This window comes from Delphinus delphis, chromosome 1, assembly GCF_949987515.2.
Source record: "Delphinus delphis chromosome 1, mDelDel1.2, whole genome shotgun sequence".
Lineage (NCBI taxonomy): Eukaryota > Metazoa > Chordata > Mammalia > Artiodactyla > Delphinidae > Delphinus > Delphinus delphis.
The window spans coordinates 54,971,443-54,998,469 of record NC_082683.1 but is presented as its reverse complement, the minus strand read 5'-3'; the positions used below and the strand labels follow the sequence as shown (position 1 = coordinate 54,998,469).

Genomic DNA, 27,027 nt, shown 5'->3' with positions numbered 1-27,027 from the left:
TCTCTGACTGGCAAGCTCTCTGACCTTCAGTTTAACTTTCTATCCAGTATCCAAAGGTATCTTTCTAAAACGGAAATCAAATCCCACCACTGATTTGCTTAAAACTGTTCAAAGGTTTCCCACATAATCATGTCTAGTGTTAAATCCAACCCCATCAGGCCCTGTACCATCTGGTGCCTTCCTACTCCCCAGGCTCACCTTTCCCCTTTTCAACTCACTACATTGTACACCGAGAGCTATTTCTTTTTAGTTCTGTAAATATGCCAATCTTTTTGCAATGGAATAACTCTTCACCTTCTCAGAGAGACCTTCCCTGACCACCCTCCATTATTATCCTCCCTTTGAGCATCCAGTATTTTCCTTCATAGGAAATTTTTGCCATAGATGGCAAAAATTGGTAAGTTCGGTGTATTTATTTCTGCCGCTATTTGTTTTGTGTCTCTCATGCAGAGGAGCTGTCAGTCCCAGGAGGGCAGGGGCCAAGTCAATTTTGTTCGTCACATTCCCTGGCCCTGGCACAAGCCCAGTTTTTAGAAAGCACTCAGTCAGTATTTGCTGAGTGAATCAGTGAATGATGATGTTGGCCAAGGCATGTGATTTCACAATCTCCACATCTGTAAAGTAATAGATTTGGACAAGCTATTTCCAAAGACCCTGTAGAAACCCAGAGAAAAGTGGTAAGAGGGCAAAGAATGAAGGTCAATAGGAAGGAAGTACATGGATTTACATGTAAGAGAGAAAAGAGCTTTTATCAAGAGAGAAAGAGCTTGAGAGAGAAAGAGCTTTTATCAAGTTGATGAAAGAAAAAAGGAAGAGGATTCTCACTTCCTATTTGCTTGGAAGCTGTAGGTCAGTACTATGAGATTATTAATAGTGATTCAATACTTTGCAAAATGTCCAAACAGCACCAAGAAACATTTAAATGAGGATGATGGAGAAAACTTAATATTGGCCTTTAAAGGATGTGGAGCTCCCTGTGATGGTTCCTGTTTCTCTAAAGGCAAAACTCTCCATCCCCTTCAACAACTGACTATTTCTCACTTACATGTCCTATGCTAATTATAAGTGAAGACCAAGAATTTTGCCATACCCATTGGCTTATTTTTTCTTTGACAAACTGTCATCAGATAAGCAGCTGAAAAACCGTGCCTTTCCTCTTTCTAGGCATTCCTGTCTATTGGGTCTCAAGATCCGCCTGCACACAGTGTACTGAACTGTCTGTGGATGATTCTAACATATGGGTCCCAGATTCCACAGTCCCCAAATATTTTCCTTCCAATTTTATCATCTACATCTGACTAGTTCTTATGTCATTGGCCTCTCCAGTCAAAACAAAACCAACCACGTCCCCAAACTCCTTGCCTGCCTTCTTTAATACTTAACCCACCAGGCCAATGAGAAAGAGCTGGATTATGAACCGCCTGTATTTGGGCTGTGACTTTCCCAATAGCATTATCCAGCGGAAGTAGGGACAAAGGGAAAATGCCCTGTAACAGAAAGCCTGTGCTCCCACTTCGAGGAACTTTGGGCTTCCCGATGCCCAGCCCAACACTGCTCAGCAAAGCACACAGAGCTATCTACTTCCCACAGCTTGCCAAATGTAAAATACAGGAGCTGTCGTAAGCACACAGAGGTGCAGACACACAAAAACACACATCCTGGGCTTCCCTGGTGGCGCAGTGGTTAGGAGTCCGCCTGCTGATGCAGGGGACGCAGGTTCGTGCCCCGGTCCGGGAGGATCCCACATGCTGCGGAGCGGCTGGGCCCGTGAGCCGTGGCCACTGAGCCTGCATGAACGGAGCCTGTGCTCCACAGCGGGGGAGGCCGCAGCAGTGAGAGGCCCGCGTACCGCAAAAACAAAAACAAAAAACAAAAAAAAAAACAAAAAAAACACACACATCCTTTCCTAACAGACCAGAAATTACACAGCACCTTTCAGTAATACTCTGTGCAACTGCAATCCTTTTGGAGGGAAGTAAAATAAATTAACATCCTGAGGACTCCAAACAAAATTTCTAGCCTTATGCCCTATCACACCTTTCCAATTCCTACTCCTTGCTCACATCCTGAGTATCGTTTTACCACGTATTCTGGAGGGGCCATATTTCATGGATACTGTGTATGCTGTTCCAGAAGGGGCAAGCATATTGAGTGTTTGACCACGTGCCAGGCACTTTGCAAGGTCTTTTATTTATATTATCTCAGTTAATTCTTACAACAACTCTATGAGGTGGGTTTTATTTATTATTCAGGAAACCAAGGCATATAGAGGTTAATTTTCCCAAGTATTTAACAGCTAGCAAGAGCCAGAATGTGGAGGTTTACCAAAGCGATACTGTTATTATCATTTTATAGCTAAGGATATTCTGGCTCCAAGGGAGGAGTTACTTAAGCTTTGGGCCTGGAATAGGATCCAGGCCACACTGTCCTCTGATTCTTCCACTAAAGCCCATTGCCGAAGTTAGGTTAATGGCAGCTGACTCAGCCATCTCATTGTATTTACTTTAGTCTAATACTAAGGAGAGGACATCCACAAATCTCTGATTCTGTTCCAAGCTCACAGTTCATCATGTCCATTCTAAGCTAATTACAGGATGTAAAATAACCAGTCCATTCTGTCCTTGATTCTGTTGAGGCAGCTTGGTCATGGGCTCAGATAATCCAGAACAAATTTCTGGGGCGATCCAAAATCAGCACAGGATCCACGGCTCTACCCTCTTTCTTTCTCAGAGACCATTCCCAGAGGACCCAAAGGTCAAGGTAGTTTCCAAACACTCATGGAAAGAATACGACAAAATTAGCAGAGATGGAGTTCTCAACCCTGGCTGACCATCACAATCAGCTTTTGGAGCCTACGGGTTCCCAGGCTTTACCAAGCCAACATTCGGATTCACTAGGTCTGGGTTGGGGGCCAAAGAATAGGCATTTGTGTGTGTGTGTGTGTGTGTGGTACGCGGGCCTCTCACTGCTGTGGCCTCTCCCATTGCGGAGCACAGGCTCCGGACACGCAGGCTCAGCGGCCGTGGCTCACAGACCCAGCCGCTCTGCGGCATGTGGGATCCTCCCGGACCGGGGCACGAACCCGTGTCCCCTGCATCGGCAGGTGGACTCCCAACCACTGCGCCACCAGGGAAGCCCCAAGAATAGGCATTTTTGACAAAGCACATCAGGTGACCCTGATGATCAGCCAGGTTTGGGACAACTCAACCAAGAGGTTAAACTCCGTTGTCCTGTCCGTTTCCTTAGCTTCACTTGCTTCTTAGACTGACTCTCTCCCTCCCTCTCTCTCTCTCTCTCTCTCTCTGTCTTCAGCATATAAATATTTTCAAGTTGCTCTAACTCAAAAAACTATCATCTGCAGAACCATCCCTAAATCCTATCCCTTCCTAAGTTATCAGTGACCTTTCACCTTTTCTCTGCCAATCAATCAGTGACCTTTCAACTTTCTCTGCCATGGACAGTGGTCTCCATGGACTCTCTGCTTCTTGCCATCCCATTAACCACTCATCTTGGATAAGGCCATGCTTGCGTAGGCCATGGCCCCTCTCCACGACCCCTCCCACTTTTGGACGACCTAGTCTACTTCCAGTTTTCTCTTTTCCCAGGCTAACTACTCTTCTATCCGTTCTTCACAAAGCCTTCTTGCCTGACCTGCTTAAAGTCTGTCAGCTGCTTGACTTCAAGCTAAGAAACAGATCAAAACAAAAACCAAACCAAACCCAAAGCAAACTCCTCAGACTGATACACAAGGCCCATTAAAATCTGGCTTAGTGCTACCTTCATTTTCCGTTACTTATCATATTCCCTCCTCCACAGTGGTCGGCACGTTCCACAGATTCTGAAATGGGTCGGCACGTTCCACAGATTCTGAAATGGCCACAAGCACGTCACCTAATTCCTACTGTCTTCTAAGACTCAATTCAACCTCACGATTTGGGCCAAGTGCCCCAGGCTTACCTTTATCATGACAGCATTTAGCACTGCATCACGACCATTTGTCTGTTGATTTTTCTCCTCATTCCTAGTGCCCTCAACACACATAGGACAAGGTTGTGAGCTCTCTGAGGGGAGAAATTCTGTCTTATTTACCCTGGTGTGTGCCACAGTAACTACGGTAAAGCTGTCCCCTGAGAGAAGCTTGTTATGAGAGAGAGAGAGAGAGTCAGGGTTGGTTCTGGTCTCAAGCTTTGGTGAGGAACAAAATGAAGCTGCTGCTAACTAACGTATGGAACACGGGCTGGGGAGGAGGTTTGGGTGGGAAGAGAGAAGGTGATAGGTTTGGTCAAAAGAGACTGAAGTGTTATTAGGCAGAATACAGTAATGGGGAGAAATCCCTTCATCCTAAGCAGTCCGCTGTAAGGAGCACATCGGACAAGGAGTCAGGACATGTATGTTCAGTCACATCGATACCAACAATTTGTTGTTTGACTTTAGGTAGGTCAGTTAATAGATCCTATCTAGTTTAGGTAGTTAGGCTTGTTTCTCATCTATAATATTGAGTAAACATTTTTCCTTGGGATCCACGGTAAGACTAAGACAAAAGTACATAGTGGTGTATGAGGTACCCAGGAACAATGGACTGATTTTCTTGTGTGCATTGCATGTTTGAAATCACCATAGTTAGTTTCATGCAAATAATACTATTCATCTAGATAGTCTGTCTCTATATAGTCTCCCTATACCTAAGACATTTATATGTGCTGATCTGCTGTCAAGCTAAGAAAGCCAGGCCTGACTTACAGCACATCACGACTACATTCTTCTCTTCACTAAGGTCCTTCCAAAAGTCTCGGTTATTCCATTACAAAGATGAGACAACAAAAGTACAAAGGAAATCCTAGTTCTATTCATTCATTTATTCATTCAATAAGCATTTACTGTGTACCTGCTATGGGTAAAGCACTGGATTGAGCACCTGGCATACAAAAAACAAATGAAAAGGAAGAGAGCATCAAACAGATGTTCAATATAAAAAAACATTAAAATTCTATAATAAGAATGTACCATAGAACAAAGTAATGAAGAGTTGTAACTGGGCCAACACAACACTGAAGGGTCACCCCAGCCTCTCAGCTCCCCTGGGGGTGGCTGAGGACTCCACTGAGGCTGGATCTCAGCCCATCTTCCCCTACTGCTCAATCCTGCTTCCTTCCCTTCCCCCACAGACTGCCAACCTCCATCTCAGAGTCTGCCTCCTGGTAAACCCAACCTGCTACAACAGACAAGGAATTCTTACCGAACAAGAGCAAAGTATGGAGGAGTAATAGAAACTGGAGATTTGAAACAATGAAAGGGATTCCCTGAGGATACAGCTCAGAGGGCTTAAGGAAGAGGAGCAGAAGATGAATTTTAAAGGCTTCCACCTTTATCTTAGAGGTAAACTATCAGAGGTTTTTGAGAAATGGAGTTACGGAGCAGATATTTTCAGAATACCTACAGTGTGTAGGATATATTGAAAATGAGAAAGAATAGGAGAAGGGAAAACTTTTGGGAGGTGGTTTCTACATTAATTCATCTTCTAGAAAGGCAATGAACATTTACGTTTATGGTACTGGAGTGGAGAAAACAAAGGGGATTCAAGACACACCTTTGAACTATGGAATCTAAGCCAAGTTTCCCTTCAATGAAAAGGGTAACGAGGGACTTCCCTGGTGGCGCAGTGGTTAAGACTCCGCCCTCCCAATGCAGTGGGGCCGGGTTTGATACATGGTCAGGGAACTAGATCCCACATGCATGCTGCAACTAAGAGTTCGCATGCCACACTAAGGAGCCCTTGAGCCTCAACTAAGGAGCCCTTGAGCCTCAACTGAGGAGCCCATCTGCCACAACTAAGACCCGGCACAACCAAATAAATAAATAAATATTAAAAAAAAAAAGGATAACGAGACCTACATCACCACTGGATGTGATGAGAAGGAAGAGGGACACACAGGTAAATGCCTAGCCAGGTGTCTTGTACATAGTAAATACTCGGCAAATATTCATTCTCTCACACTCTCATTTGGTCAAAACTGTTAAAGCCTGAAGTACTGGGTAGAAAAAGGCAAGGAAGAATTCCCAGTGTAACCAGGAGAGGGGTACCCAGATTGGGGAGTAAGTTTAGAGGAAAGTGTTCTTGTTTGTTTGACTGTTTTAAATTTTGAGGTAGCTACAGGATAATCATGGAGAGATGTGTCCCCTGAAGTTGGTTCCTCAATAAATAAACTCAGAAACAGGCCAGGGCTGGAGACAGAGATTTAGAATTGAGTAGCATGTGGTAGGAGTGGGAGTACTGCATACATCGAGAACATTCAGGGAGATAACACTCAGCGAGCAGAGGGAGGTGGTGAAGAGAGGACACGTGGGGACATCCACTGTAGGGAAAAGGAGCTCAAGAAGAAGGATGAAGAGGCCTGGACAGAGAAGTCCGGGGATAAATGGCACAGGACAATTTTATAGGAACTAAGGATGACAGAGTTTCAAAAAAGAAGCTTACATGCCAAATGTTATATAGCGGTCAAGTGAAACTGTGGAGGGGTCCCTTGAGATCCTCCAGGGAGCAATGATATAGTGAAAACCTGGGACAGTCTAAATGTTGAACTGGAATAGATTGGTTGTTTCAACAATGTTACACAATTACACACTGCTACAATGATAGAGATGTATATTTATTTATATAGACACAGAAGAATGATTTGCTAAGTAAAATCATTTAAAATCAGAATACATTTGCTAAGTAAAAAAACAAATAAACAACAAAAAACCAGGCTGTATCCATTATGATCATAGGTATTATGGAAAGAGTATATATATACTCTTTCCATAATGAATATATGTGGCTAATAAAATCTTCTGAAATCAGTGTAATAGGGTTGTTGTGAGAAACTATAAGATGAGACTTCAAAGTAGCTTGCAATATAGGAATAGAGCTTGAAGGGGAAGCAAGGTGAAGAAAAGGGCCCTCTGTTTGTGTACTTAATTTTGTGTATATACATACGTACACCCACACACATGAATGTAAACGGAACCATATAACCTCAAGAATCTAGATTTCTCAGTGACTGAATAGTTTTTTAGATGTTATAAAAATAATTACCAATCTTTTATAATACTAATGCAATCATGAAGCTGGAGTAATTAGGCATTAAGAAAACCCCTAGAAATTCCTAGTTTTGTTGATTTTTATTCTTTTATTATAGACAGAACACAGCTTTACACTGCATTGGTATTAGCATTTTTTTTTTTTGCGGTATGTGGGCCTCTCACTGTTGTGGTCCCTCCCGTTGTGGAGCACAGGGTCCGGACGCGCAGGCTCAGCGGCCGTGGCTCACGGGCCCACCCGCTCCGCGGCATGTGGGATCTTCCCGGACCGGGGCACGAACCCGTGTCCCCTGCATCAGCAGGCAGACCCCCAACCACTGCGCCACCAGGGAAGCCCGGTATTAGCATTTTTAATACATAATTTTCAAGCTATTTTAAAGAAAGGTGAAAAACCTATAGCACAGAGCCAATCTTTGTCGTTCACAGAAGGAAGCAATGAAGCCACTGAAATTAACAGCATGGTCCATAGCCGCCAGTGCCCACCTGTACCTCCTGCAGCATTTCCTGCTGTAACGCGACTTATAAACGCCTCTTTCACCCCGTGAATCCTGTTTCTCAGTGAAGACGGCAATGTGACCAAGATCGAAGTTTGCAACTTCAAATGCTCTTTAAATCAAATAAAATAAAGAAAGTCCAGACACCTTTTCTTCTGGCGAGAAAGACTAACTCCCACTTCCACTCTCACCTTAACTGTGTAACTCAAGAGAGCAAGAGGCAACTTTCCTTGGACTCTTCAAATAAACTCTCTTTACGGATCAGGCTACGCACAAGAAAATAGCTCAGCAGGAATTTTAAGAGAGAGAGAGAGAGACAGAGAGAGAGAGAGAAAGTGAGAAACTAGAGATAAAAGCAGGAAAGACCCTGAGCAAAACATGACCAGCACCATCATGTAACACATGCACTGTCAAACGTTAGTCATTTGAATGGATTCAGGGGCAAGGAGTCAATTTAGAAAGTAGAGATCTGGCAGGGATGGTTTTAAGACGAAGAATACACATGTGTGTTGGATGGATGGACACATGACCTAGTTTTGGATAAATGAAGCTAAGAATGGTTTACAATTTGTGCGAGTCTGTTTCCAGCTAGGCTGAGAGGCAATCTGAAACTGTGTTATCAATTAGGGACCCATTGATGGATTATACACAGTCTAAGGCTGGACATCTTACAGATGTAAATATCAGACATGTGATAGCCTACGAAGCACATTAATTCTGCTCTGAAAAGGGGCATGAGCTGGAGAGGCGGGAAAGGGGGAGCTCTGAGGTCACCCTCCACCATCTCCCACTCCTCTCGTATTACAAATGAGTGTTCAAGAATGTGGATTTTGGGATGCAGCCACTGTCTGGTGGAATGTCACAAAACTTCAAATACAAGCAAGTCAGTTCTCAGACACCTGAATATTGCCAAAAATGGCTTGTAAATCCAGCTACGTCAACGGTGCCGAGAACAACTCCTGTCAGGTAGGACGTTAGACTTGAGGCGTGCTCTTGGAAACAGCAAAACTCAAGATCTGATCTTTAACTACATACCTCTGCCCTCACCATCCTTTTCCTCCCCACCTCTCCCTTGACAAATAAAGACTGTAATAAAACAGCATATTGTCAGGATTCCCAGTTATTTGCGCAGCTGAGCTCTACCCTAAACCTCTATCACAGAAGAGAACTCTTAGTATAACCACCAGGTCTTCAGTGCCTCCCCGTCCCCGTCCCACCCCCACCACCGGCCTCACTCTCAGCTGATGGTTTTGCTTCCTACTTCTCTGAGAAAACGCAGTTACGGAGGGCATGTCCCCAAGTTCCCAACATCACGTCGGTCGTTCTGGGCATCTCCACATGCCCTCTCTTTCTTCCCTCCTCTCATTAGAAATGAATGCCCTGTGCTTCTACATCCTCTACTTGGAATCCCACCATCTCTTGCCTAATCAAGGAAAAGACTCCAGCAATTGTCTCTTTTCACTCCTTACTTTTCTCTACTGGATCCTTCCCCTTGGCACATGACCTTGCCATAATTTCTCTCAATTTAAAAATATTCTCTTGGGGCTTCCCTGGCGGTGCAGTGGATAAGAATTCGCCTGCCAAGGCAGGGGACACATGTTCGAGCCCTGGTCCAGGAAGATCCCACGTGCCGCGGAGCAACTAAGCACGTGCACCACAACTGCTGAGCCTGCGCTCTAGAGCCCACGAGCCACGACTACTGAGCCTGCGTGCCTAGAGCCCATGCTCCACAGCAAGAGAAGCCACCGCAGCGAGAAGCCCGCACACTGCAACGAAGAGTAGCCCCCGCTTGCCGCAACTAGAGGAAGCCCGCGCGCAGCAACAAAGACCCAATGCAGCCAAAAATAAATAAACAAATAAATAAATTTGTTTATTTATTAAAAAAAAAAATTTCTTGACTCCATGTGGCCCTCCAGCTTCCCTTTCAGCAGACCTTTGGAGTTCACGTCCTTATTGTCTCCATCTCCTTTCCTGCATTCTTAAGAGCTTGAACCAATAAGTATTAGCCTTTCATTCTATTCTACTGTCCCACCAAACAACCCTCGTCAAGTTCACCAATAACCTCTATATCGCTAAATTCAATGGTCAGTTTTCTTAGCCCTGGTCTTAGTGGGCCAACTTAGCACAGCTGGTCTCTCCCTCCTTCTTGAAACACTTTCCTCATTTGGCCTCAGGGAGATGGCTCTCCTGTTTCTCCCACCAGACTGACTGCCATCTCAGATTTTGCGACTGCTTCCTTCTCGTGTCAGTGACCTCTAAGTGGTCAAGTGTCCCAAGACTCAGTCCCTGGACCTCTACTCTTATAGCCACTTGCTATATTATGATCTTATTGAGTCTCATGATTTACGTACTCCCTATACACGATGAATCTCATTTATAAATCTCCAGTCTGGTCCATTCTCTGGACTCTAGACTTGGATATCCCACTGTCTAGGAGACATTTTCACTTAGGTAACTCACTTAACTTTTCTAAAACTGAAAAGTTGATTCCATGCGTCCCACACAAACCTGCTCTTCCTCTACTTCCCCATCACAATCAATGGCAACTCTGTCCTTCTCGTTGATAAGGTCGGAGATCTTGGAAGTCCTTCCCGACTCTTCTCTTATTCTCACACACCCTATGCTGGGCACAGCTGAGGGAAAGAGGGCAAGTACTGAATCTGACAGTCAAAAGACTCAAGTTCCAGCTCTGTGCCCTGTTCCAGCTTTGGAATCTCCCATAATTCATTTTCTCCGCCCATTCCAGGTCCTTCTCTACTCTCTTCAGTTTTTTTTTTTTTTTTTTTTTTTTTTTTGCGGTACGCGGGCCTCTCACTGCTGCGGCCTCTCCCGTTGCGGAGCGCAGGCTCCGGACACGCAGGCCCAGCGGCCATGGCTCACAGGCCCAGCCGCTCCGCGGCATGTGGGATCTTCCCAGACCAGGGCACGAACCCGTGTCCCCTGCATCGGCAGGCGGACTCTCAACCACTGCGCCACCAGGGAAGCCCCTCTTCAGTTATTTTTTATGAAAAATATTTTCACTGAGCTTCCTTTCTAGCAGTAAATAAACCCCACCTGCTCCAGAAGGCCTCAAGATTCTCTGACCAATTTTTTAAAAAATGACTGAATTCATTATATATTGGTCTAGGCGATAAGTGCCTGGCAGATTTAGGTCAGGTCATTTAGATAGCAGCTATAGTTTTATTACCCTTAAGCAATATAAAGCTTACAGTTCTTTCTTTCCAGACCTAATAGATTACCTGGTTTGTGTATACAACGCCCAAAGGCTACAATTCTTCCCCTGAACCAATACTGGTTGGGCCTCTCAAAGTAAATATTCCGGCCCTCTGGCTTTTCTCTTGGCTTTTACATGTCTCCAGGAGGCCTGGAATCTGGGAAATACAGTTCTTCATGTTTAAGGGTTAACTCCTTTATCTCTCTAGTAATGAGGGAAGTCTTAGGACCCTCCTGAGCCTCAGATTATTCCTTGGTAAAATTCTAGGATTGAGGCTGGTGATTTCTAAAGGCACTTCAGCTTTTAAAATGTGAAGCCTTTAGGTTCTGAGGCCCATCACTCAACAAGTGTACATAACAAGACAAACAGAGTGAGAAATGTAGACTGGAACTCCAGAGAAAGACAGCAGAGACACAGTGTCACTTGGAAGCTATACATAACCATGTGTACAGGTGCCTTAGTAGTTATTACTACTGCAGATGACTGGGTTCTAACGAGACCATGAAGAAAGTTCAACCTCAACATACAGTCAGTTGTCCATATCCACAGACGCGAAACTCGCAGATACGAAGCGCCAACTGTAATCATTGTACCTCACCATTTTATATAAGGGACTTGAGCATCTGTAGATTCTGGTATCCTTGGGGGCTCCTTGGAGCCAAGTGCCTGCAGATACTGAGGGACGACTGTATAGCATCATGGCACTGTTCAGTAGTAGAAAAGCTCCTTCATCATTCTTCAACCCCACCTCCCAAATTAAAAATTATAGATAGGGAATACAAATGAATTCAACACTTCCTAAGTGCAGAGACAAATGGGTCTCTCAAGTAACCTTTAAAATAACAAATGTAAAACTGCTAACAAATGAGGTAATGGATTAAAGAATCTAGCAAATCACATGGCATACTCCATATATGTAGATGTGTAGTAAAGGCTCAATACACGTCCACTCGATTTTCTTCTTCCTTTCCTTCTTTTTTTTTTTTTTTTTTTTTTTGCAGTACGCGGACCTCTCACTGCTGCGACCTCTCCCGTTGTGGAGCGCAGGCTCAGCGGCCATGGCTCACGGGCCCAGCCGCTCCACGGCATGTGGGATCTTCCCAGACCGGGTCACAAACCCGTGTCCCCTGAATCGGCAGGCAGACTCTCAACCACTGTGCCACCAGGGAAGCCCCCTTTCCTTCTTTTGAGTGTCAACTTGCTAGAAAGAAATACCTGATTTCAAGTACACATTTTTTCTTCAAAACTTAAAGAAAATCGCTAAAGCAATAAATTTATTCAACTTGAATGTGGTAGAATATAGTTCACCTTTATAAAACCAAGAGATTACTGACCTGAATTTAAGTCTCGTCCTGGATTGAAGGCCCGGCTATTAACAGTAGTAGACAGTCGATCACAACTAATTGTTCTAGATACATTGGTATTAAAGTTCCCATCAAATCTGAAACAACAGAAGAGAATTAGCAGTATTTATTTGGTGGTTATTCAATCCAGAAAACTAACCAACAAAAGTAATACTTCATACTGTGTACAAAATAGGTCAGCTCATAAACAGTAAAACTGCAATTTAAGTATTTTTAAAAAATCACTTCAGAGCAGTGTGGGTAAAACCAACATCTGCATCTAGAAGGTTTTAGAAATCAAGATCAATTCTAAGGAGATTAAAAAAAAAAATCCTTCAAGCCAACTTTTCCCCCAATGAACCTGATTCAGGTACTATTGATAAAATCATACAGAAAATAGATTTGACAAAATTCAGACTAGAATGACAAAAATTCAGACCTGAGCTCTGATGTGATATGTGAAACAATTCTTTAAATTATCCTGTCTGAAAACCAAAGACCAAGAACAAAAATAGACAGTAGTGAAGGAGAAAGAATGGCTGTGGAGTAGGAAAGATCTACATTTGAATCCTTGTTCTGTCACTATTAAATGTGCGGACTTGCACAAATTGTGCAATCTGTCTGAGCCCCAGGTTTCCTATCTGAAGAAAAAAAAAAAGAAATAATAAAACATTTTCCAAAGCTGTCAAAAAGATTGTAAATAATGTATCACAGTTCCTCTCATGATAAATGACACAGAGCTTGCACCTTCCAGGTTGTAATATAGATGAGGCAAGGTCTTTCTTGATTTCCAGTGGGAGTGCAATGCTGTTACTAGAGCTAGAACAATGCTAGTGCTCTGGTTAGTAGCTGATCAATAAACACTAGTGTAATCAGTGACTCATTTGCCAGGGCAAACAACAGTCTACAAGAAAGTAATAGGAAAATGTACCGACTCATTTATATATAGTCACTAAGACTATTTTTAAGTGAATTTAATCCAGGAGTAACGAAAGAGAAAAATCTTGAACTTCTAAATAAGCTATTTGGGATTGCAGATACTGAGAAGATTCATTAAGTTTCTAAGTTACCTGCAAATAAACGCAATCTGAAGTTAGATTTTTAAAAACTTGTGTTAAAATGTGTACCTTAGATGATAAATGTCATTAATGAAATTCCATTAACGCAGGTAGACAAGCTCTATAACCCTGGAGAAACACTCCTAAAAATCAAGGTCCACGTGATTATTCACATGAATATTGATTTTCTGGATCTTATATAAGAACTACTAAAATGAACTGATCGCATAAGCAAAGGGGCTAGGTATTCAAAGAGTGTGCTGGGTTCCAAAGCAGAAGTTCAACAGTTTTGTTTCGATACATATCATCTCAAAGGAGGTGGCGTTTTAAGGGATTTGAAGAGACCCTTTAGTCCAGCCTCTCACGCAGTACACAATTATATCAACATTGTCAACTGTGCTTCCAAGGACACAGTTGCTTCACCAGTGGGGTCACTCTTCCTTGGACCTGCTCCAGTTTGTCTAGACAAGAAGATTGCTGCCTCAAAAGCCACAGATGGAGAGAAAAGAGGAGATTAATACATCAGCAGCTGCCGGTGTGCATAAGCAACATAATCTCACTGTCCCTCTCTTGTTTTAGCATTTAACATCTGTGAAGCAAGAGTAGCATTAGACAGGGAACTCACTTGCCCTCCATGTGCTAGACAGCCACATTAAACCTATTCCATCACATACTTTTTAATAAAAGACAGATAATATTTAGGCTTTGTGGCCTACAAGGTCTCTGTCACAGCTACTAATCTCTGCCATTGTGGTGTGAAAGCAACCAAAGAGAATTTACAGAAGAATAAGTGTGGCTGTGTTCCAGTAAAACTCAATTTTCAAAAACAGGTGGTGTGCCAGACTGGTTTCACCACTCCTGATCTAGACCAGGGCAGTCCTAGAGAATTCTCTGAGATGATGAAAAGGTGTTATTTTTGCACTGTCCAATATGGCAGCCACATGTGGCTACCAGCATTTGAAATGTGGCTAATGTAAGAGAGATTAAATTTTCAATTTTGTTTAATCTTAATTTAAATGTAAACAGTCACCGAATAGTGGCCACCATATTGGACAGTGCAAGTCTAGAAAGTTCTCCTGATTAACTGCCTGATTATCCTTCAGGTCTTTGTTCACTTATCACTTCCCCAGAAAGGTCTATTCTGATTGTGGGTGATTTCCTAGTCTATGTCAAGTGTCTCCATCTTCTCTCAAAGCAAGTGTCATAATTTTTAATTTACGGCTCCATTTGCATATGTTTTTAAAAATAAATTTATTTATTTATTTTTGGCTGCATTGGGTCTTCGTTGCTGCACGCGGGCTTTCTCTAGTTGCAGTGAGCAGGGGTTGCTCTTTGCAGTGCACCGGCTTCCCATTGCGTTGGCTTCTCTTTGTTGCAGAGCACGGGCTCTAGGCGTGTGGGCTTCAGTAGTTGTGGCTCGCGGGCTCCAGAGCGCAGGCTCAATAGTTGTGGCGCATGGGCTTAGTTGCTCTGTGGCATGTGGGATCTTCCTGGACCAGGGCTTGAACCCATGTCCCCTGCACTGGCAGGCAGATTCTTAACCACTGCGCCACCAGGGAAGTCCCTGTGTATGTTTTTAATGGGTGGATTTTGAAAGATCAGGCTATATGAACAGACAAGAGCCCCTTGAGAGCAGACCCCATGTCTTGTTGGTTTTATTCACCACTGTGCATACCTAACACTTAGCATTGTTCTTGTCAAAAGCAGGCACTCATATTAACTGATCTTCTATGAACATCCATCGAGACAGTGCTTAGCCCTATTCTGGGCTTCCTCAGAAGCCTCCAGAGGTCCAACAAGTGAGGATCATGACTCAGATAAATGGTTCCTAATTACTGAAAGTCTAGCCATATCAGAATCATGTGGAAGCATGTTGGAATGCAGATTCCTGGGATCCACCCTAGAAGAGTCTGATTTAGTGAGTCTGGGGTGGGGCCCTGGAATCGGACTTTGACAGCCTCTCCAGGGGTGAGAAGCCCTCCAATCCTGTCATGCAGATTCTTTAGAAATAAGGCAGTAGAACGGCTTTCCACGTGAGCACAGGTACTTCTCTGTATGCCTCAAAGAGACCAAGGACAGAGGACCTTTCAATTTGAATCAAGAGAGCAGAGTAATTCTTAGGTATGCCTGCAACTCACATCTGGACTTTGCAGTACAAATTACAAACTTTTTTTAGACCTACCTATCTCACGGTTGAGGAAAGTGACACCAAGGAACACATAGCAAATCAGGGACCTAAGAGAGACTTGACCTTATCACCCAGCTCTCTGTCCAAGGATGAGCCACACACCACACTGCTTCATTTAAGTGACAAATAAGGAAGAACTTGTTAAAGGGGACAGGCAACTCAAGAGTTACTGACAACTTCTCCCAGAAGAAGTGTAAGCTTGAAGACAGCCCCGTTCTCCCTGGGTGGAGACTCCACGGCCAGGACCTGGGCCATCAGCCCTACCCCTGGAGAAGGCTGAAGTCCAGCACCGAGCACGTACAGACTTCCCAGGCCGTTGTGAAATGAGAGTTCGCTCCTGGGACCAGAGAGACCAGGGAACTATTTTATAGGTTGTTTTTCTTTTTGTACTGTATTGTTATAAAAACATTTTTATAACAATAAAACTGAAAGTAACACATTAACAAGAGTAGGTGCTCAGTAAACATTTGTCAGTCATAAAAGGTTTCACAATATAGTGCTGGTCATCAATAATCTGCCCAACCTTCTCTTCCCACTGTCTCGCAACCTATAGCACTAACCAGACCAGTCCCTCAATACATGTTTTTTCTGTTGGGTCCGAACTGTGATGCTCTCTGGTGTTCACTGCGCCCATTCTACAAAGCCCCCAGCTCTTCTCATCTTCCTTCCAGGAAGTCCTCTTGTCAGCCCCAGCCTGTGAGGAGCCCTCTCTCCTCTAAACTGACTAGTGCCACTCTGCATCTTAATTCATGCTTGTGTGCCTTTTCCCTAATTTTTAAATATTGTTTTGTAATCAGGCTTAGCATAATGTCAATGCAGTTGATGTCTGACAGATACAGACTGGTTGGTTTTAGATTCTGCTTATATCAGCAAAATACTAATCAATAAAAATTCTAACATAAGATTTATTACAAATAATGAGAAAATTATCTTACTTATTTTGCCTTCCCCATATACTAAATAAAGGTGAAGTGAGGGGAGATGCCAAGATATTTTGTTATGGAAGCCTTATTGTCTAAACCCTACCATGTAGCACTTGAACTCCCAATTCTCTCTAAAACCTTGAGAAGTTCTTAGTTCTGCCAGTGGATTGTAAGTTCCTTGAAGATTTATATTTCTCTCTCAGGTTTAGTGCATTCCTGGGAATGTACAGTTCTCCATAAGTTTTCTTATTGGTGGCTGACTACTGTGGAAGGGCAGAGAGCTAAGTCACTGGAAAGCTTTGTATATTTTATTAAATCATATTCATGAGCATCTATGATGAACAAGGAACTGCCACCCTGGCAAAGCATGGTCAGGAGCATGGCCTCAGAGGTACACAGACCTGGATTGGAGTCTGGGTTTAAATTGCTTATTGCTGTCTACCTCTTGCATAGAACTTACATTTTCTAAGCCTCCATTTTTCTCATCTACAATATGGTGATAAAAATAGTACCTATTTCATAATCAGAAAACAGCTTGTAAGAGCCTAGTACATAGTAAACATTTAATAAATAATAATAACTAGTAATGGATGTATTAGTAATGATAACAGTTAACAGCTACTGTGGTGTGTGTGTGTATATATATATATATATATATATATAATATCAAGAATATTCCAAGTGTTATACATGGATCAACTGATCTAATCTTCACAAGCCCAAGGGAAATATTATTATTATCTCCATTTGAAGACCAAGAAACTGAGGCACAGAACAGTTAAATTAAGAAGCTCTAATTTATAAGCAGCTCATGCAGCTCAATAACAAACAACCCAATCCAAAAATGGGCAGACCTAAATAGACATTTCTCCAAAGAAGATATACAGATTGCCAACAAACACATGAAAGAATGCTCAACATCATTAATCATTAGAGAAATGCAAATCAAAACTACAATGAGATATCATCTCACACCAGTCAGAATGGCCATCATCAAAAAATCTAGAAACAATAAATGCTGGAGAGGGTGTGGAGAAAAGGGAACACTCTTGCACTGCTGGCGGGAATGTGAATTGGTACAGCCACTATGGAGAACAGTATGGAGGTTCCTTAAAAAACTACAAATAGAACTACCATATGACCCAGCAATCCCACTACTGGGCATACACCCTGAGAAAACCATAATTCAAAAAGAGTCATGTACCAAAATGTTCATTGCAGCTCTATTTACAATAGCCCGGAGGTGGAAACAACCTAAGTGTCCATCATCAGATGAATGGATAAAGAAGACGTGGCACATATATACAATGGAATATTACTCAGCCATAAAAAGAAACGAAATTGAGCTATTTGTAATGAGGTGGATAGACCTAGAGTATGTCATACAGAGTGAAGTAAGTCAGAAAGAGAAAGACAAATACTGTACGCTAACACATATATATGGAATTTAAGAAAAAAAAATGTCATGAAGAACCTAGGGGTAAGACAGGAATAAAGATACAGACCTACTGGAGAACAGACTTGAGCATATGGGGAGGGGGAAGGGTAAGCTGTGACAAAGCGAGAGAGAGGCATGGACATATATACACTACCAAACATAAAATAGCTAGTGGGAAGCAGCTGCATAGCACAGGGAGATAGCTCGGTGCTTTGTGACCACCTAGAGGGGTGGGATAGGGAGGTTGGGAGGGAGGGAGATGCAAGAGGGAAGAGATATGGGAACATATGTATATGTATAACTGATTCACTTTGTTATAAAGCAGAAACTAACACACCACTGTAAAGCAATTATACTCCAATAAAGATGTAAAAAAAAAAAAAAGAAGCTCAAGATTTATAGCTGGAAGTAACAGATCCAAGATTTGAACATATATTCAAGCTCTCATTCATAATGAATACATTACACTGTATCTCAATAAATCAATCAATAAATCATCATTAACATTATCTAACAGCTGAAGTAGAATTCAATTCTCTCAAAGGAAAGGATTAATCTGAAAGCTTGTGGGGCTTAGGGGAAATCTTTGCTTTTTACTTAATAGGAAATGACAGTAGCTAAGCATAAGGGTTCACCATGGATAGCTACAGAGAAAGATCTCTAGGGACAAAGATGAGGATGCAAAGGAAGACAAAGAAGATATTAAAGGCAGGTGTTCTCCATTAATTGTAGATACCTTCGATTTTTAAAATGTTTACCACTGGCATAGCTTTGGAATTGGCCATTTTGGGGTTACACTTTTTATTATTTCACTCCAGAAAAGCCTCAAGCTCCCTTCCCATTCACCGCTAAAATCTGAGAGGTTTCAGGGCAGCAGTGGTAGCTAGAAGTTCCACGTGAACAGAAGAGCGAGCATGTCCATTCTCTGCATGGAGAAGAGATACAGCAGACCTGGGGCCAGCTCATAGCAATTTTTTCCTTTTCCTGGTACCAACTTTCTCCTCTGAGAGCAAGACCCTGGCATTCTGGTAATCTGACAACCTTAAACAAATGGCTTATGTACAAGAAAGATAAGATAGAACTAAGAAAAGACCAAGAAAGAGGAAATTTCACCAAATTCTGAAAAATTCTCACATGGGACAACGAATTCCAGGTGCTGAATAACATAACGGACAACAGACACAACTTAAGCTTTACTGTAAATGTGAGCGAGGCGTAAAACTGAAACACAGCTCAGGGACGCCTCAGCTGATGTGGTGCAAACACACAGCCTTCCAGATATCAGACCTGATCCAAAAGTAACACAGAAAATACCTGAAGCTCTTATTTTTCTGAAGGAATCCACAGAACAACCCTGATGTTTGAGAATTAAATAACCACTTTGCAGGAGAACCTCAGCCAGAGGGGCAATTTGACCTATTGTCTAGCTGGCTCACAGACCTTTGGATTCTGAAAGTTTACTAGCAACGGATGAAACAGATTGTTACCTTGTTTCAAGAACTGGATTTAATCCTTGCTTCCTGGGTAATCCCCACATAGTGAATACTGGTGGTTTTAAATTAACTTATTCCTATTAAATCCCCACATTCTGATATTGAAAGGATTCAGGGACATGACAATCATTCTCCTTCCTCCTGCTTCTTGCTCCATGGAGTTCTTTAAGTGGCAACAGTCTCAATGTCTTGAGTTCTCCCGCATGTGGGGAGCACCCACTCCAAAACCGAGTTAACATGAAATGCGAGAAATAAACCTCACTCTGCTACTACGGCTGCAGACACTGCTGACGTGCAGGCAGGGAAGGAAGCAGGTGTCAACAGGGGGCTTAAGAGACATAGGAGCACGGTGTGTCCAGAGCTGGTGAGTCAGCTGGGAGAAGTAATTACGTGAGCAAAACCCCCGTGATTATCTCTCCACCTTCTACTCACTCACACTCAGTAATGCTTGTTTCTCTTCTGGACTCCAAACACAGCAGTAAAACTCGCTTAGCCATCCTCCAGGCACCAGACGAACAGTGGCTTTGCCGAAGACAGGAGCACATTTTTATGCCCATATGCCTTTTAGAAAAATGATTTCTAAAAAGAAACGTGCTATTTACCCTGATTTGGAGATTGAGAAATGTGAAGTTCATTCTTATAATCCGTTATAAAAAGATGTCAGTTACTCTTAAGGGTTACCTAAGAGATTTTTCACTGAGAAATATATTAGCTGCCAGTCATATTTATAAAACTTCAGGTTTATGGAAAGGTCAAGAACTGGTAAAATTATAGATCTTCCTATAAAATAAGCAGGCAATTCAACTTATCTTTATATCTGTCCTTTAAAAAAGTAGTAAGAGAACAACCCTATATAAATCTCCTGTAGACTCTCACTCTAAAAAGGGGAGATAGTGGATTACGACTGCTTTCTGTATTCATTTTCATAAGATAAAACCGGTGCCTGAAAATTAGTTTCAAGAGAAATAACTCCATCTTTCCTACCCGTTCAAGTTAAAAAAAGAAAAAACTTCCTTCTGGATTTACTTTCATGAACAACTGATCGAAACTTCATCCCGAGGGAGAAAACAGAACTGTGACTCCCACTTTGATCTCTTCCCCATGGAGAAATTCACTCCCTGCCTGGCTTGCAAGATGTTCACTTGATTGACGTTTGCTCTGATGTGCAAACTGCTTTGAACTTCAGACATTTAATTCCCATCAGGCTGCAGTCATTTTTATTCTCCTTCAACAGGGTTTACAAGCAGGAGATCAGCAAATGTAGAAGGTAAAATAAATTTGCAGAAGCTTTGAATCTCACATCAAAACAGTGTTCAAGTGAGTTCCAATTGGATTTCATTCAGCCTCGATTCACAGTGTAAATCAACTTTTCAGTGGAGTCCCAGTTTAAAAAGAAAAAGATATAAAGGAGAGAGACACATACACCAGTTGGGGTTTACTTCCTGAAATCTCTTTCTTGGTCTTTGTTTAAATTTCCTTTGGAAGGTGATTTGCCAGGCAAATCACTTAAAACCCTGGGTTTTCCTCAACATTTGCAGCGAAGCTGCTCAATTTATCACATAGCACACAAAAACCACACCCACAGTGTGGGCTCCAAGGGCGCTGGTGAAATGCGGTATTGTTCATGGGCACATTTTAAAGGTAATAATTTAAAAAGCAAATCTCTGTGGATATCTCAGAAGAGCAAGGCTTACAGTGATAGTCCATAAATAAAGCCAATATGATGACAGCTAATGGAGTAGGGGATATTTTTTACTTGTCTGTTGTTTTTAATCACTGCTCGAGATAGGTGCAAAAGGTTTAAAAAAAAAAAACAAACCAAAACACCACACATACACACCACTTCTTGTGGAAGCAAAATCTGTTATCGGATCAGAAGCTGGTGTGGAACAAATGCTGTGAGACTTCGGGTGGAGCTCCCAGCACAAGGCAGTCCCTTGCTGCTGGTGTTACTGAACTACCAAGTTCCATTCTAAGAGCAGCACACATTTTTCTGGGAAGCAAAGAAGGCAAGACCCCTCGACCAGTAGCTCCAGGAGCCTTTAAAAGAAGATCTGGACACCAAAAAACATCCTAGTAACGGCCCAACAGTTCCTGGTTTACTCAGATATGACAGGGGGACATTTCACTTCACCTCCATTCAACCAGGTTCCTGCTCATTCTTTCTGGGAAGTGTCTGCTCTCCAAATATTTGAGCAATACCAGTTGAAAAGAATTAAACAAGAGCCCCCTTATCTTCTACTTAACCACCCATGAGAATAACGTTAAGCAAAGAAAGAGCTAAGATAAAAATCAAACATCTACACTGGCAAATATTTAAACTCTGTTTGAATGGTGGGGGAAGAGGTAAGAATGGGATCACTTCAAAAAGGAACTCTCGCATTTTTAAAGAAAATGATACTCGACACCCAGCCCCAACTGAGTTTACTTATTCAAACACCTATATTAATGGGCAAGCTGAAAAGCTGTCAAATAATGTGTAATCACGTTCCAAGAAATGGTTTTTCCTTCCATCTCTGCAGAGATTGGAGAGATAAGTCACATTCTTTCTGTTCTTATCAGTACTAAGGATTAAATCTTCAGGGTTCAGCAACCCAGCCAGAGTGGAAACAAGGCTGGTTTCAAATGCCCTTGGAAGGTAAGGCTTTAGAGCAATCAAGTGTCTCCCTCTCTGTGACAGTCTAAGTGTCACACACACCAGCCATATTTCTTTTTTACCATTCCCACTACCCCCCTCCCCACCCCTCTGCCCACAGCAGATCACTGGGAGGAGGCCCTGCTGTAATCTGGTTTTGGCTCCTAGATTCCATTTAACCTGCCTTCTCACACAAGCTTGGAAAATTGCACAGGTGTGACATCTGGGGGAATTGGAAGTGGATCCACAACCACGTTAAACATTTACCCTTTAACTTCCTCGTCACCAGGTTGGGACAGCGATGCATGAAGAAGAAAGAAAGAAAGGTATCTGAAAAAAATAAGAGAAAACAGGCAGGTGGACAGAGGCCGGGTGGGATCCAGGCTCCCTTTGTGCCATTCTGTAGCCCCCTGTCCATCTTACCACTTGACCTCTAACAAGGACTTCACACACTTTACAGTTATTTATTTATATACTTTCTCCCTTGCTAGGAAGCTGTAAAGAGAGAGATCCTTTCCCATGTTTATCCCTAGAGCCTAGCCCAGAGTCTGCCTGTGAAGAGTAAAATTTTAGCAAATGCTGAATGACAAAATGCAGAAAACCGAAGAGGCTGAGGCTTGCCAGGACTGGAGACCAGAGCTTGTAAATTCGTGGGTTTTCTTCCTGCACATACGCTGGGTACTTAGTAAATAGCAGACAACTGTGAGTGGTATGACACAGACATCAAAGAGAAGCACTGAGAACCTCAGTTAGCCGATGACCTTGGAGATGAACTGGTTCATTCAATCTCTCAGGCACATTCGTGAAGGAGACAGACAAAGCCTATCCAAATCTCCCTGTTCTGTAGAAGGAACATGAAACGTAAGATGTGGAATACTTACGGTTAATGTGTCCTCAAAAGGAATTACTGACCCAATATTCAAAAGTTAATAAAGCTACGAGTCTGAGGATAGCTGGGTCCATCATCTTACCAGACCAGTCGAGTCTCCAAGAAAGATAATAGACGTGGGATTTTTAAATCTTGACCTTCTTTGGAACACTGATATTTTTGCACAATAAAACACATGAAAACCTCAAGGGAAGTCCTCTGCTATAACAGGGTCTATTTCTTAAAGCTGGCAAAGACTACTCGGTAGTTTCTTTTAGAGACTAGCTAGCTAGCTAGGGAGCAAGCAAGAAGGAAAACCGCAAGACCACTGCTCCCTAAAATCCATAAAAGGCCACTGGTGAAAATCAGTCTTCTAAGCAGTGTGGCAGGTCTCCTGTCCTTCCTTCAGTGAAGGTCACACAAGAAAAATCTAGAAAGCAGGAGTGTCAGCAGACCCAAATGCATATGTTTTCTGCCATGAGGGTGCTCATCAATACACCTAAAGATATATTTATATGTTTATAAATATCACACACACACACACACACACACACGGAAATGACACAGACTACTGCAGTAACATGGTTTTAAGACTGAGAGATAAACTAACCAGACCGTGGGAGCTTAATATTCAGCCAATTTAGAAACTTCAGAGGGTCATACAATAGCCTCAAGTGAAATTCTAAGAAGGAATACATAGTTCAGCATTTCAATGGGCAGATAAGCCATTCCGATTTTACCACTGGTCAAAATATTTTACCATTAAAAGAAAACATGATTTGGAATCAGCAAACCTGGGCTCCACACCCAGTTCCCCAGAGTCCTGACACAATCCCTCTGAGCCTATTTCCTCATGTGCAAAATGCAGGAGGAGGAGGATTGTACCCAACTGGACTGATAGGATCATAGGAAGAAGGTAATGTAAGTAAAATAATGTTTACAGAAGAAAGTATTCTACTGAAGCATAAACATATGTAACTCTTTTACATAAGTTAGATATTGTAACTGAGTAGGCCTTCTGAAATGTAAGGTGTTCTACAAAATCTTTGTTGAATTTTGAACTCAACGCAAGTCCTTCTGGTACCAATATCCATAAAGACTGCATCTGTAACATTTCGCCTGCCTGCAGGTAATAATAATTTTTAAGTGGACTGGAGATGAAATTGTGAGATAAGGCAGGGAGAACACTTGAAAGACTGAGATTCACCTTTCAGTACTGTGAGGGCAAAAACACAAAACACATCTTCCTGTGGAAGGAACAGGACCTGCGATAAAATTAAACTCAGTGGTCAAGAACCACGCTTGTCACTTTATTTGACCTTGTGTTACCCAAAGAAAAATAGAACGAGAGTCATTAGCGCAAAAGCACCTGGCTAAGTCACAGTGCTTTGTTTCTCATAAGAACAGTAATAATAAGAAATAAAATGTATATAGGGTTAAACAATTTTTATCATTTTTTTTCATGTGCACCACCTTGAAATAGGGCTGGAAAAAATAGGATTTGCCCACATGTGGATCAGCTGTTATGCCTAGAAACATCATTTTATACAAAACTCAAGTGTGCATCAGCACAGCATTAAAACTATACCTTTCCACTATGCCCTCTCCCCTGAACTGCCATGCATATAACATAGTTGGGGGGGGGTGAAAACATCTGTGGGATGAAAGTAAAGTGATGCTACAGGCTAAAAACTCAACTGCTGGGCTTCCCTGGTGGGGCAGTGGTTAAGAATCCGCCTGCCAATGCAGGGGACATGGGTTCGATCCCTGGTCCGGGAAGATCCCACATGCTACGGAGCAACAAAGCCTGTGCGCCACAACTACTGAGCCTGTACTCTAGAGCCCGCGAGCCACAACTACTGAAGTCAATGCGCCTAGAGCCCGTGCTCTGCAACAAGAGAAGCCACCGCAATGAGAAGCCCACGCACTACAATGAAGAGTAGCCCCTGCTCGCCACAACTAGAAAAAGCCTGAGGGCAGCAACAAAGACCCAACACATCCCAATACAAATAAATTTAAAAAACCCAAAAACTCAACTGCTTGCCAAACACCTCCTAAGAATGATCCACATGTGACTTAAATTCAAAATCAGCATGTTCATACTGAATTCACCTTCCTCTTAAATATCTTTTGCTCTTATTTTCATTGTTAGTTAATAATTCCTCTCCTCTGAGATGTTCAACTTAAAATTTAGAATCATCTTTTAAAATCTTCCTCCCCACCCAGATCTCCAATAAAATCTAGTTGGCAGAATCTATATATTCTATATTCCCTGTCTATGGGTAATATTCTAGGTAACCCATCACCACCCAGGACATCTTTTGTTTTGCTACAATCCTTCCTTGAGGTGTCCTTACTTTTCTCCTAGATTATTAGGGTGGCCCAGCTTGACAAACAACTTGTCTCTTCACCACAGTTTATCCTTCACTTGCCAACGAATTAACTTACCCAAATCTCAGACCTTAACCACAGTCTTTCTTTGCTTTAAAACCTACTGTTTACAGAGGGAAATTTGTCCAGGCAACCAACGATTCTGAGCCCACCCCATACATCTCTTATCTGCCATTCCAGCTGTATCTTACCCCTCACCACACTCAATGCTTTATGATGCTTGCTGTTTTCTGGTCTAAAGCATCCTTTCCCCTAGATATGTCTGCAGGAGTTCTACTCTTCAAGACCTCAACTACCACTCTTCTACCAAGCCTGAGTGCTCAGAGACCTCTGTTCATAATCACTTTTTCTTCTAAAAAAGTCTTTGGGTTTTTCATGACGCTTGACACAGTCTGCTTAGTTTACTCTGCATCCTCTGAGCTCCCAAAGGTACAAACTGCTTTATTCACCTTTGTCTATCAGACAGGGTCTAGCACAACGTCTTGCACTTAACTATCTTGAACATGATACAGACAAGTTGAGTTGAAAGAGACATATACATAGATATCTGGAAATTTTGTGCTTTTAAATTCACCCTGCATAATAATCATTAGTATTGTTATAATAATTATTCATATCTATTATTATTGATTGAATCTAGTTAATAACTGAGATAACTAAGTCAACATCAACTGAAGTTTCCTATCAGAGCTTATCACAATGAAATAATACTCAGATGAAAACGACGACCATCTTGAATGGGCATAAAAGTATTTGAATTTCTGCCTAGAGGTAAAGTAGCTCAGTAATTCTGACATCATCATCACTGCCTGTACTCAAACTAAAGACCAAATCAGGTTTGCTACCATGCATGAACTCCTTCAGCAAATATATATTAAGGACCTGTTCAAGCAAGGTACTGAAAACAAAGTTGACAGGGTCCCTGAACTCAAGTGTAACAAGAAGAAAGATGAAAAGGCACACAGGATAGAAATATGACTTAGAATCTGATATCAACCACTCTCACAGCTATCCAGAATCAACCTCAGTCACCTTCAATTCCTCCCTCTTCCAATACCCAACAGTGGGTGCCAACAGCCAAGTTCAGTCCCCCTTCTTGTTCCTTGCCTATATAAATGAAATCAAACTAGGTCTTCTAGTAGTTACATGGTGGACAAGTAAAATCCCCTTAAAGGGGATCATCATTTCATTCCCTTTCTCGAAAATTTTAAATTCTCTCATTCAAACAACCAGTATTTACTGAGTGTCTACCACGCATCAAAGACACATGGAAGCAAGAGAATTGTCCTTCATTTCATTTACAGAGCTTAAGGTCTCCTGAGTTATTCAGTCTAGAATTTGAGGTTCTCTACAATCTGATATTAATCCAATTTCTCAGCTGCCTCTTCCATCACTTCCCCCAGACACAATGTCCTCTTCAGTGTTCCTGGCCTTTTCCTTCCATGGGGGTTTCTTTAAATTGACCTTTCTCTCCTGGAGAGCTCTCTCTCCATACCCCTATACGTTCAAATCCTTTTCCTGCTTCAAGACTCAGCTGAAATGCTTCTTCCATAAACCATTCCACAAATGTTTACTTTTTTAAGTTAATGAATAAATGAGTAATTTAACCTCTGTAGGTCTTGCTGCATAATATCATCTTTTTTTTTTTTTTTCTAGGTAGCTCTCAAAAAGATGAAGAAAAATCCCCTAACAAAGCTAGAATTTACAAATTTGGGCAGCAGGAAAAGTTGCCCAAATAAATCTTGAGTTGGCTCTCTGGAGTACAGTTCAAACTGCTCAGTTTACAGTTGAGGAAGCTATGGACTAAAAAGGTTAAGTGAACTTTCCAAGATCACACAGCAAACCGGCAGAGCAGAGACCCATCTGGTCTTAGTACTATATTCCTATGATATAATCTGTATC

The 27,027-nt window shown here is 42.2% G+C and overlaps 1 protein-coding gene across 1 annotated transcript in view; it reads right to left on the bottom strand.

Moving 5' to 3' along the window:
- The window catches only part of CACHD1 (cache domain containing 1), a 217,304-nt gene that overhangs the window by 67,754 nt on the left and 122,523 nt on the right, over positions 1 to 27,027 (bottom strand). The window contains exon 4 of the mRNA XM_060005710.1: positions 12,123 to 12,229. Coding sequence (XP_059861693.1) covers positions 12,123 to 12,229 — 107 coding nt within the window. The remainder of the gene's footprint in view (positions 1 to 12,122; positions 12,230 to 27,027) is intronic.